Genomic DNA, 11618 nt, shown 5'->3' on the forward strand with positions numbered 1-11618 from the left:
AGCAAAAGAGTAGAGTTGCTCAAAGAATGAAGGCTGCTAGCCTAAAACAACCCGTAATTCTCTTTTTTCATATAAATATATTCTTATTGATTTCAGAGAGGAATGGAGAGGGAGAGACAGAAATATCAATAATGAGAGAATCATTGATTGGCTGTCTCCTACACGCCCCACACTGGAGACTAAACCCTGACCTCCTTGTTCATAGGTTGATGCTCAACCACAGAGCCACACTGGTAGGGCCAACCCATAATTCTATAACCTTTCAGACTCATGTTATCAGCGGTACAGGGATTAAACAAAGTTGAAAAAAGACTCATAACTATATCATAATGGGCAATTAATGAACTGGCTATAAAACATTTGGAGAGAAAGATGTCAGTATTCGTAAACTATTGACTGCAACTATGCCATCCAATTACCATTTATGACGACTAGGTTTCCCAAAGGCACACAGGTGAGAGCAGCAAAGCCGCCCTCACAGAGAGGATGTGTGTACTGCAGCTTATACACTCCTCCTGATTTCCAGTTCTCTGGCATGGAAATAGCTTTGGTTTCAGTCCCCTGGGGAAGGAAATTAAAGGGAAACAAATATAGAAATATATTACTCTCAAAAAGATTAACCATCCAGGAAGTCCCTAACTTGTCTAGAAATAAGCATTCCTTACAATCCCCTTAATAAAATTTGTCAAATCATTAACATTGCTATGAATAAAATTTTGATAGAAAAAAAGTTTCCATATATTATCCTCCATCAAAATTTTTGTTCAAATAGATAAAATAATATCAGAGATGGAGTTAATTTCTCTCTTCAAAGACTCACTTCTCTGGTTACCAAGGTCATTATTCAAGAACCCAACGTAAATATCACTTTATTTGGAAATCCCTTTTAAAAGAAAATATACATAAATACATGCTAAGCGAAGTCAGTCAGAAAAAGCTAAGAGTTACATGATTTCACTCATATGTGGGATATAAAACTGAAACTCAGAGACACAGACAGATAACAGTATGGTCCCTACCAGACGGAAGGAGGTGGAGGAGTGGCAGAGAGTAAAGGAGGCCAAATATATGGTGATGGAAGATGACTGACTTTGGGTGGTGGGCACACAATGCAATATACAGTAAGGTACACTTGAAACCTATTAACCAATGTCACCCCAATAAATTTATTTTTTAAATCCTGCCCTGGCCATGGCTCACTTGGTGGGAGCTTCGTCCCAAACACCAAAAGGCTGTGAGTCTGATTCCCAGTCGCAGCACATAACTAGGATGCTGGTCGGGGCAAATATGGGAGGCAACCAATTGATAGTTCTCTCTCACATCAATGTTTTTTCACTCTCTCTCTCTCCCTTCCTCTCTAAAATCAATAAAAACATATCCTTGGGTGAGGATAACAAGAAAAAAATCATGTTTGTCATCCTCTTTCTTTTATCCACTAACGTTCAGTTCATATTTCCATTGTTATGTACTTCACTGTTATTTATCATAATATATTCTAATTTTCATTTTATTTATCTCCCATATTTGTGGACTCCTGAAAAGGACTGTCTTTATATCTTGATTCCTGGCTCAGTGCATGGCATGGTGCAGGTGTTCAGTGATCACTGAATTACTGTTACTCATAATACCACCAGTTGTGGCATCGCTATTGTGTGAGACTACGCAGAATCTCAGGCTCCACCTTAGACTTATTAAATTAGAATCTGCATTTTAATAAGATCCTCAGGTATTCTGTGCACATTAAAGTTTAAGAAACTCTCCCACCACCACCACCACCACCCCCACCCCACCTCACCAAAAAAAAAAAAAGTTTAAGAAACTCTACTCTAAATGTTCTCTGTGAATCTCTGGCATCCTATCTATGGCTAAGTCTCTCCGAGAATTTAACCAATACAGTACAATGCTTTGTATACTTGTCTCTCTCACTCTTGGACTATAAGCAACCTGGGAGCAGAGACAAAGCACTGCACCTGACAATGGAGAATGAATGAATGAATGAATGCAAGCAACTACAGCATAAGAACAATGTCCTCTTCCTAACTGAATCTTATTAAATTATTGGCAATTCATAGAGCCATTAATATAAAAAACCTAGTGTGTCATCATCTGTCTAGTCACACCCAATCCACACTCACTGAACACATTTTACCTACATATTATCCTACATACTGTAATCTTGTGGTTCTTTTAACCCAAGTTGCCATCACTTTTATAATATTAATAAAAAACTAATAAAACGAAAAAAAGAAAAGAGAATACTTACTGCTTGCCTACTGTATGCCTATCACTGTGTTCAGCATATTACATTTAATATCCAACCACATTTAATAAAGAAATCTAGAATACACAACACAAAAATCTAGGGATATTTACTGATATACCTCCTTTCCTAATAGAAACGTAAACCCTAACAAGATGCTTGTCTTCTCTTGTCATCTTACCTGAGGTATGTAACCCGACTCCAACATGAGAAGATGAATGCATACTATCAAGGCATCACTGGGACTAGAACAGTCAGCTGACTGATACAGGGTCTCTAATGAATGGGGCACTTGCCCTTCCTCTGATTCACTGCAGAGCATTGGTTCTGAGGGGTAGAAACCTGTGTCTTCATCCATATCCACAATATCTTCAATTGACTCAGCTTCAACATTTTGACTAGGCCCTGGCTGAAAAGGATAACAAACAATGAATTCATTAAATAGACTTTTATACATGATATTTTGTATCCTAAAGTGAACTGAGATTAGTGCTCAAAGTCAAAGCACATTATTGGGTTCAGAAATGGGACACATTAAAGCAAGCCCTCCTACATAAATGAGCCTGCAATCCACTCCTCCATTCCAAATTCCTTATCTCCATTAACCTGGAAATCTTCCTCGATTTCTCAGTCTGCGTTACTAAACCCTACCCCAAACTGACCATACTGCAAAGTTCCACTGAACCTACCTCCTAAGTATCTCTAAAATCTGCCCCTTCCTACTCCAACAGTACTTCACACTCATTTATCTCCTGACTTCCAGCAACAGCCTCCCCAATACACCTGACTCCACTTTTTTATCTTCCATACATTCCACCCACTGCTGCCAGTTTTCTGACAATTAAGACTCCAATTATGTCCTATGTCCCAACTTAAACCCTGTCAGTATTTCCCCAATGTAGACAGCAGCATTTCCCTAAATTGTGCCTTGAAATGTGACCCTACATGTTCTTAGGAAAGAAAGAGGCTGACAATAAAATAAGTTGGAAAATGCTACATGCTATTGCTACCTAGCCTTCCCTCCCTACTCACCAAGTGTGCTGTGGCATTACAAAGCTCTGAGAAGCCCAATAATAACGAGCGCATAACCAAGAAAGGCTACCCTCCTTCCTCACTTACTTGTAACCTCATGAAACAAGTCTTTCATGGAGGACATGCTGAGAAATGCAGGCCTACGAATAAAGTACAAACTCCTAAACTCCTTAGCATACAAGGCCTTTCGTCACCTGATCCCTGACTCTGTATCAAGTTCACTTTCTGCCAGGCCCTTCCTCCCCACTCTAGCAGTCTCCACCTCTTCGACAGAAGTGACACCGACTACCCTCTGCTTTGCAAAGGCTTTATTACTCCGCTTCATCACACAGTATTGAAATTTTCTAATTACTCATCTACATCCTACCATGACCACAAACTTAGAAATGAGCAAACTACATGTCACCTATTTGTATAACCCCAGTACAGTACCTAACACATAGTAGACACTCAGTAAATGATGAAGGATATCTTACAATTCATAATGTTTTGTTTTCAGTGTTTTCTCATTTGCAACATGCAAAAATGCTATAAAATAGGCATGACAAATGATGTCACCTTTTTATACATGCTGTAATTGTGACTCATATTAAATAACAATCGAGGTTACCAACTAATAAAACTTTGAAGTGAACAAGCTCACCAGATTCCCAGTTCACGGCTTTTAAACATAATATGCTCCTTCAATAAGACTACGTTACTATGTTAACTTTGCTCAAAAAGTTGGTTTTCTAGGCTTGTGCTCAACTCCTAATGCAAAGCACATGTTTCTTCTTTTTCAGTTCATGTTTCCATTAAAGAAGGGGCAGAGGAAATTAAAATTACATACTATGAGTCCAAGGGTGGGAGAATGTCAAGGAGCATGAGGCTATTCTAAAATCCCTGGTGGCTTATGAAAAACATCCAAATTCACTTGTTAAAACCTAGAGGACAATGACAACTCACACTACCTAAAAAAGGAGGTTCCAATGGACACAGACACTGGGGCAGTGGGGGCTTGCCCAGAGTGGGAATGGCTGGATGTAGGGGGAAGGGGGGAGGCAGTCAAACGGGGAAAAAGGAGACATGTAAAATTTTAGACAATAAAAAAAAGGAGGCTCTATCATATTTTGAACAAACAGAAATTACTTATTAAAAGCACTTAACACCTAACTAAATTATAAAGTGTACAGGTTCTTTGCTTCTTATCTACTAGAGGCCTGATGCACAGAATTCGTGCAAGGGGCTTGGCCCTCGCAGCCCCTAGCAGCCTCAGCTGGCCCTCACAGCCCCAACTTTGTCCGGAAGGTCATTTGGAAGGTCATCTGGACAGTCATTCTGCTATTCAATCTAATTAGCATATGAGCTCTTTATTATATAGGATTATGCCTAACTTTGGGCCATTAACTACTTACTGACAGTTGCATGGGAGATATATGTGAAAAAAATATTGAAAAGGTTGCCCTAAACTGATAATGACATAAGAGGAAGATATCAGAATCCCCTGGTGAACTTATCAAACCTTACTGCCACTCAATGAGAACCACTGGCATTCACTGAGCCATTCTGATATGATGAGAATATTTATCTTACTCTTCACGCATGGGGAAGTGAAAAAAAAATGTTCAGCACCACCTCTCTGAACAGATCATTTACTAGTATCATATGTCATTTACAAATGACTGGAACAAGTGACTAAAATGCAGCTTATAGCTAACATTAGGGTCTGATACCCAGTGATCTGTTTCCCATTAAAGAATCAACAGGTACTAGATGAGTTCCCAAATATAACGGCATCTAAGAAAATTAATTTATACTTAACTGCAAGAGTAAAATTTTCCTATTTTCATTTTCTAATGCTCCGTCCTACATTTAATTAGCAGACCCTACTGTTTCAAGCACTTAATGCATTATTTATGAGATTTCAAGCTGTTTCCACACGAAGGTTTTACAGTCGTCCTATACAAGTCTTAGAGCACAAAACAGCTTGCTTTTGGAACTTAAATTACTAACTTGAGGTAATATTAATTTCTCAAAAGTTTCCAAAAGAAAACTAGTAAAGTAACTATTACATATACTATGAAAAGTTCCATTTTACTGGACAATTTTAATAGTACACAGAGGTAAAGGGAATGGGCCCTTCCACCAGAATCTCTGAAGGGGTCTATCAGCAAAAATGATTCAGAAATGTAATTTAAATATGTGACTGAATATTCTTACTCATTCCCTAGATTACCTCTATGAAACAAAAACACAAAATTACATAATAATTTCTAAAAAAAAAAAAAATACACATAAAAGTAGGTACATTAAGCTTTATAAAAGCCTTTATTAACTTGCTTAATCTCTCTGGATACTATTACTAAAAATCTGAACATAAATGCTTTTCATAATTTACAAACCTGTTAAAACGTATTTTTTAGTATATGTATATACTGAAAGACACGCTAGGCACAATGAATAATTATAAATGTTTAAGGACCACGAAAAAAAATTAAGTTGAAGAGATAAGTACATAGACAAAACCATTAACAAGCTGACATATATATTATTAATAAATTAAGTAATAAAAATGATCACTTGAGACCTACAAGAAATCAAAAGGCAGGATAAAAAATGAGGTGTTTCCATAGCAATAGAGATAATAAAGATAAATTAAAGTATTATGTTTGGCAGGGCCTTAGGACGGGTAGAGATACAGACAAGAGGGAGAGGAGAGGTAGTGAATTACAGGCTGGGTGAGCAGCAAGAGCAAAGGTGCGAAGCAGTCCTTAGGTAGTGTGTACGTGTGCCCATGTTGAGTGTGTTGGCTGGTACAGGGGGAGAGACATTCTCCTCCTCTGCACCTGACAGGGTAGAACTAGAGATATGTGGTCTTTTTCAATTCAAAAGTGTGAGCACGGGTATATCTGTGACACAGAGTAGTAAAGAGCAAGGGAACAACATAACCAAAAAGCTGTAGAAAGAAAATGAACCTAGAAAGTGCACTGAAGAACAGACACTGAAAGCCTGAAATGGAAAGGAAACACTGACAGGGCTTGTTAAGGGATTGGGTATGAGGAGTCAAAAATCACTCCAAAGTTTTAAGCTCAGGAAAACAGTAGTACCACTGACAAACAAAAGAACATCAGTGCACATATTTTCAAATTTATGTTGGCATAGAGAATATTAAGTAACAATATTTTTTGAGGTGACAATTTTTAACACCCAGGTATAAATGTCCAGCAAATCATTTGGAAATAACTGGACTATGTATAGCCTTAACAAGGGGAGCAGACCAGAGAAGCAAAGCTGGGAACATGAGCTTAACCGGTTAACTGACACGATATCTTGAATTAAAAAAGGTCCGCCACTTGCATCTATAGACGCTTATGGCATTCAAATAGTTAAAGGCAGCGATAGAAGCCAAGGGGCAATTTATCTGAAGGGGTAAATGAATATCTGAACAAAATAAATAGGTAAAAACTGGGTTCTTCAGAATGCCCAATATTAATCCAGGCATTTAGCAGTTTCAAAAATGTTTCTATAAGAATATAATCTGCAGTCTTACTGATGATAATGATCCTGACTGGCTCAGAATTCAATCAAGTATGATTTGTCAACTACCCATTTTCTGCCTGAATAGTAATACCCACCATACTGCCATCATTCCAGACATCGGACTGGGCTGCCTCTCCTTGGAATGAATCAGTCCGCCGTTCATCCTGTATGCTGGACTGACTGGAGGGGGTGGCCAAAGAAGGTTGGTCATTATTCTGGAGTGAGGAATGCTCTGAATCTGTGGATGAAGGTAAGTTAGGTGCTGGAATGGCATCTTCAAGAATCAAACATATCAAGTCCCCAGAAACAATCCCATATGAAGTCAAGGTCTCTTCATCTCCAGTGAGGGCATCCTTGTTGTTCAATGTAATTGCAAACCGGGTATCAGAACTGCCAAGAAAGATGGATAAGGATGGTAAGAGCTACCTACCTATTACCATTATCCTCAACAATAATATATTTGGAACATATATAAGGTACATGGTCTGACCCTAGACCAGCCGTGGGCAAACTACGGCCCGCGGGCCGGATCCAGCCTGTTTGAAATGAATAAAACTAAAAAAAAAGACCGTACCCTTTTATGTAATGATGTTTACTTTGAATTTATATTAGTTCACACAAACACTCCATCCATGCTTTTGTTCCGGCCCTCCGGTCCAGTTTAAGAACCCATTGTGGCCCTCAAGTCAAAAAGTTTGCCCACCCCTGCCCTAGACGAACTAAATAATGAAAACGAAACAAAAATAAGAAGGAAGCCAAAGTTTGGAAAAACAACCAAATTATTTTTTCTTATCACCAAATGCCTAGGTTACAGATTTCTAATGGCAACAATTCTAGCCTGTGGGACAGGATACAGTAATTATCTATCATTAATCCATATTTTCATACTTTTTTATATGTATGAAAACATATATAAAAAAAGTATGTTCTAAGACACATACTTTTTTATATTTTGATCTTTGAAATAAGGATGCTTCTTAAAATCTATGACATATCACAGCTTAACAGACAGCATTTTTTCCTTTAGTGTTACATAAAACAATCTCTTAAGAGTGACAGCAACTGAGATTCAATAAAATACAGTCTTTTCAAAATGTAAATTATAGCATTCCTCTGCTGAAAATCCTCCAATGGTTTCTATTGAACTTGGAACAGAGTCCTTAACATGGCCTCCAAGCCCAAGAGTTGACCCCAACCTGCTTCTCTACCTCACCCACCTGTGCCATCCTTCCTCTCACGGACTGTTCTCTATTCACATGAGCTTTCTATCTGTCCTCAAAACAAATCTACTTCATTGCAGACTTTGGGTCTCTGCATTTGCTCTTCCAGCTCAACTGACTCCCATCATTCAGGTCTCAACTCAGAAGTCACCTCTTCAGAGATGCCTTCCACCAATCTCCATCACTTGATTTCATTCTCATGTTTATTTTTATTGTAACGCCGTTATTTGAAAATATACTTATTTATATGTTGTCTCTCTTTCCAAACCCCCACATTAGAAGTTAAGTTTCATAAGATCAGGTATCTTGTCTGTCTAGTTCAAAACTGTATCTGCAGCACGTGGCAAATAAAAATATTTGTGGAATAAATGCAACCAACATTGGATGAGACTGAAATCAGGCTACCCATTCAATGCCCTTACAGGACAGTTAGCTTATGTCGGTTCCAAAATACTAGACCCATGTCCTAAATGAATATTCGTAATCACAAAAAGCTGGACGAGCATATGTAGATGACTGAATGCAAATTCATTCCTCCTACTGGTAAGTGTAAGTTCTCTTCATTCTGATGACCAGCTATGATGTCTTTTACAGGGAAGACAGCACAAATCCAAAAAATCACTGGTAAATAAGCTCAGAGCTCAAATTATCCTAAAGCAATGAACCCCGCGCCCATTTGGGCCTCTGTCTATGTGATACATAGACAAAACCATTAACAAGCTGACATATATATTATTAATAAATTAAGTAATAAAAATGATCACTTGAGACTTACAAGAAATCAAAAGGCAGGATAAAAAATGAGGTGTTTCCAAAGCAATAGAGATAATAAAGATAAAGTATTATGTTTGGCAGGGCCTTAGGACGGGTAGAGATACAGACAAGAGGGAGAGGAGAGGCAGTGAATTACAGGCTGGGTGAGCATTTGGGCCCATTTCTGTATCACAGAGTATCTGACCTGAAAGAATAACCATCATTTCACCATGTGGTGGAAAGCAATAATTAACAATTGCAGAACATTTTATAAGACATCTACACACAGCAATACTGACTTCATTAACTTCTTGAAGTCAAAGGATGAAGTCCTTTGAAAAATCATGCTGTTTATTCTTTCTCACAACGCTGCATTTTCAAAAGTGCTTGAAATAATTCATTGTTTTTCCTTTCACGTTTCTTCTTACCAATTAGAGTGTCTTTGGTTGAGAAATTACTGAAGTTTTAGAAACTACTCCTGATGACCTTTTAAGCTCATCAGGAAATTCCCTCCTAGAAACTTCAGGCCTTTTAAAAAATGTTTTATGGCAACTCCAGATCCACTTACTCAGCAAAGACATTTTAAAAAATAATGTCATATGGACACATTTTACAACTGCCCATTATAAAATGAACATATATCCAGAAGCTACAGTCCTTCCAGTTAACCAGCCTCTACTATGAAAACAAACTTGAAAGAGAAACTAACTTGGGCTCTTGGGTAAAAAAGGAGTCACACTGTGTTGCACATCCGTTTAAGATCGCCCCTCCTAATTAAAATAATAATAGTAATAATACACACATGAAAATACCTTAAAAAGAGAGGTTAATTTTGAAAATTTGTGGGTGGGGTAATGAAGTCAGCATCAAAACTCTTAGGTTTAACACCAAGAAATTACAATAGGCATGTCACTTAGTATGTTTAAAGGGGGTTATGTCAATACCTCATTTTCTATTTTTGTCTTAATTTGGAAAAAAATCAGGCCTACTTTTAACCTGAAAAATGGAAGGATGAGTAGTTCATAATATGGTCTCATTTTTCTGAATTCCCCACAAATAAAATGGAAGTTTGCAAAAGGAGCCACGTAATTAACAGAAAGGTTTTCTTTTTAAAGAATTCCTCTAAAAAGCCCCAGCGAACATTTTTTTTTCTTATCACAAAATTCCAAAATTGAAGAGTATCACCCTTATGTCCCTCTATTCCCAGAGTATTGTCCCCAAAAGATACCCTCAGTGGAAACAAAGCTGCCTCATCTGCAGCCCCATAAACAAGACTTTGATCCTTTCCTTCTCAACGTCACTGCCTCCAGAGTCATCATAAGGCCCACGTGTACCTTCGTTTTAGCAAAAAAGCAACAGCTCGCCCAGGAAAACAGGATGATCTGAAACACCCGGACACGCTGCACTTCGCAAAACTTTGCAGCGGGCCCTGGCCGGGTAGCTCCGTTGGTTGGCGCGTCCTCCCCAAAGGCCAAGGTTGCAGGTTCAATCCCCGGTCAGGACACATACAAGAATCAACCCATGAATGCACACACACGTGAAACAACAAATCGATGTTTTTGTCCCTAAAATCATTTTTAAAAAATAAAAATAAAAACTTTGCAGGGCGCTCACTGCGGCGCCCGCACGTAGTAAACACCCAGTGAAGCCTTCCGATTATTGCAGCCTCAGCGCAGCTCAACAAGGTGCAGGTGGCCTCGGAGGCGGGGCCCACTGCTAACTCCTTCTAGTACTTTCCAAACTTTTTCACTGAAATACCCCGGCAGCTGGAGAGGGTGAAGTTACATCCCTGGGGGGCCTGATACGTTTTAACCCAAACCAAACCCGTAATTTCCGACTTGACGTCTCCAAGGGCGGGGGAGCTCTGGGCGCCGCCGGCCTATCCCCCGGTTCGTTCACTGGAAAAACGGAAGCGACAGCTCACCCTGGAAGGGGACGGAGTCCCCCGGACGCCGGGCCATGTCCTCCGAGCCGGGACCCAACGCCCGCTCCCCGCCCGGCCCGCGCGGGACACCGTCCCGGCGACGCCCGCTCACCGTCCGCCTCACGTGACGGCGGGGCCCGCGCCGCCCGCCACGCCTCCCGCAGCCCCGGGCCGCCCCAGCGCCTCCCCGCCCGCGCCCGCCGGGCCGCGTACCTGTACCCCCAGGTGGGCAGCAGGGCCTGGCTCAGGTGCGCACGCAGCTGCCCCAGCGTCGGCTCCTCTATCGGCATCTCCAGGGGCCAGGTCCGCTTCTGAAGCCGCACCCGCAGCTTCATGGCGGCGGCAGGGCCCGGGGGCCTGGACCCAGAGGCGGAGACGGTGACGACGGCGCGGCCTGACGGCTTCTGCCTCCAGCGGCGGCGGCCCCGGAGCGGCGACTACCGGAGCTGGGGGGAGGGGTGCTGAGGGGTCACGGGGAGACACCGCGCAGCTTGCCGGACTCTGCGACGGGACGCTCGGCCCCTCTCTGGAGGGCGCCCCCTGCAGCCCACCCCGCGAGCGGCCGCTGACGGCTGCGCGAGTCGGGCGCGCGGGGACTAGCGATCCATGACTCGGCGCTCAACGGCGCCACCTGGGGGCGCGAGGAGCCCACGGCGCAGGCGCAGGCGCCGGGACTGCAGCCGGGCGCAGCTGCCTTGGCTCTGCCCCCGCCGTGGCTGTGCAGACTCGCGCCACGTGGTCCTGGGGAATGTTCACCCTGAAGCGGGGACTGCAGACGACGCCCCTGCCGCGCCGCAAAGCCCAGGTGTGCCTGGTTCTTTCCCGGGCCCTTCGTGGCGCCCAGCGCCTGCGTCATCTGCTCGGAGAACCCTCAGTGGTTCTCAACCTTCCTCATGCCGCGACCCTTTAA

The 11618-nt window shown here is 41.6% G+C and overlaps 1 protein-coding gene across 2 annotated transcripts in view; it reads right to left on the reverse strand.

Moving 5' to 3' along the window:
• Positions 1-11264, reverse strand: part of FBXO7 (F-box protein 7) — a 28055-nt gene extending 16791 nt beyond the window's left edge. The window contains exons 1-4 of one of the 2 annotated variants that reach the window (XM_059681734.1): positions 10922-11264; positions 6907-7201; positions 2442-2669; positions 420-561 (exon numbers count right to left, since the gene is read on the reverse strand). In XM_059681734.1, coding sequence (XP_059537717.1) covers positions 420-561; positions 2442-2669; positions 6907-7201; positions 10922-11043 — 787 coding nt within the window. In that variant the 5' untranslated portion in view covers positions 11044-11264. Of the gene's footprint in view, positions 1-419; positions 562-2441; positions 2670-6906; positions 7202-10708; positions 10816-10921 lie in introns of those variants that run through there. The other variant, XM_059681735.1, reaches the window with a different exon arrangement.
• Between the last annotated feature and the right edge of the window lie 354 nt (positions 11265-11618).

This window comes from Myotis daubentonii, chromosome 2 (genome assembly GCF_963259705.1).
Source record: "Myotis daubentonii chromosome 2, mMyoDau2.1, whole genome shotgun sequence".
Taxonomy (NCBI): Eukaryota; Metazoa; Chordata; class Mammalia; order Chiroptera; family Vespertilionidae; genus Myotis; species Myotis daubentonii.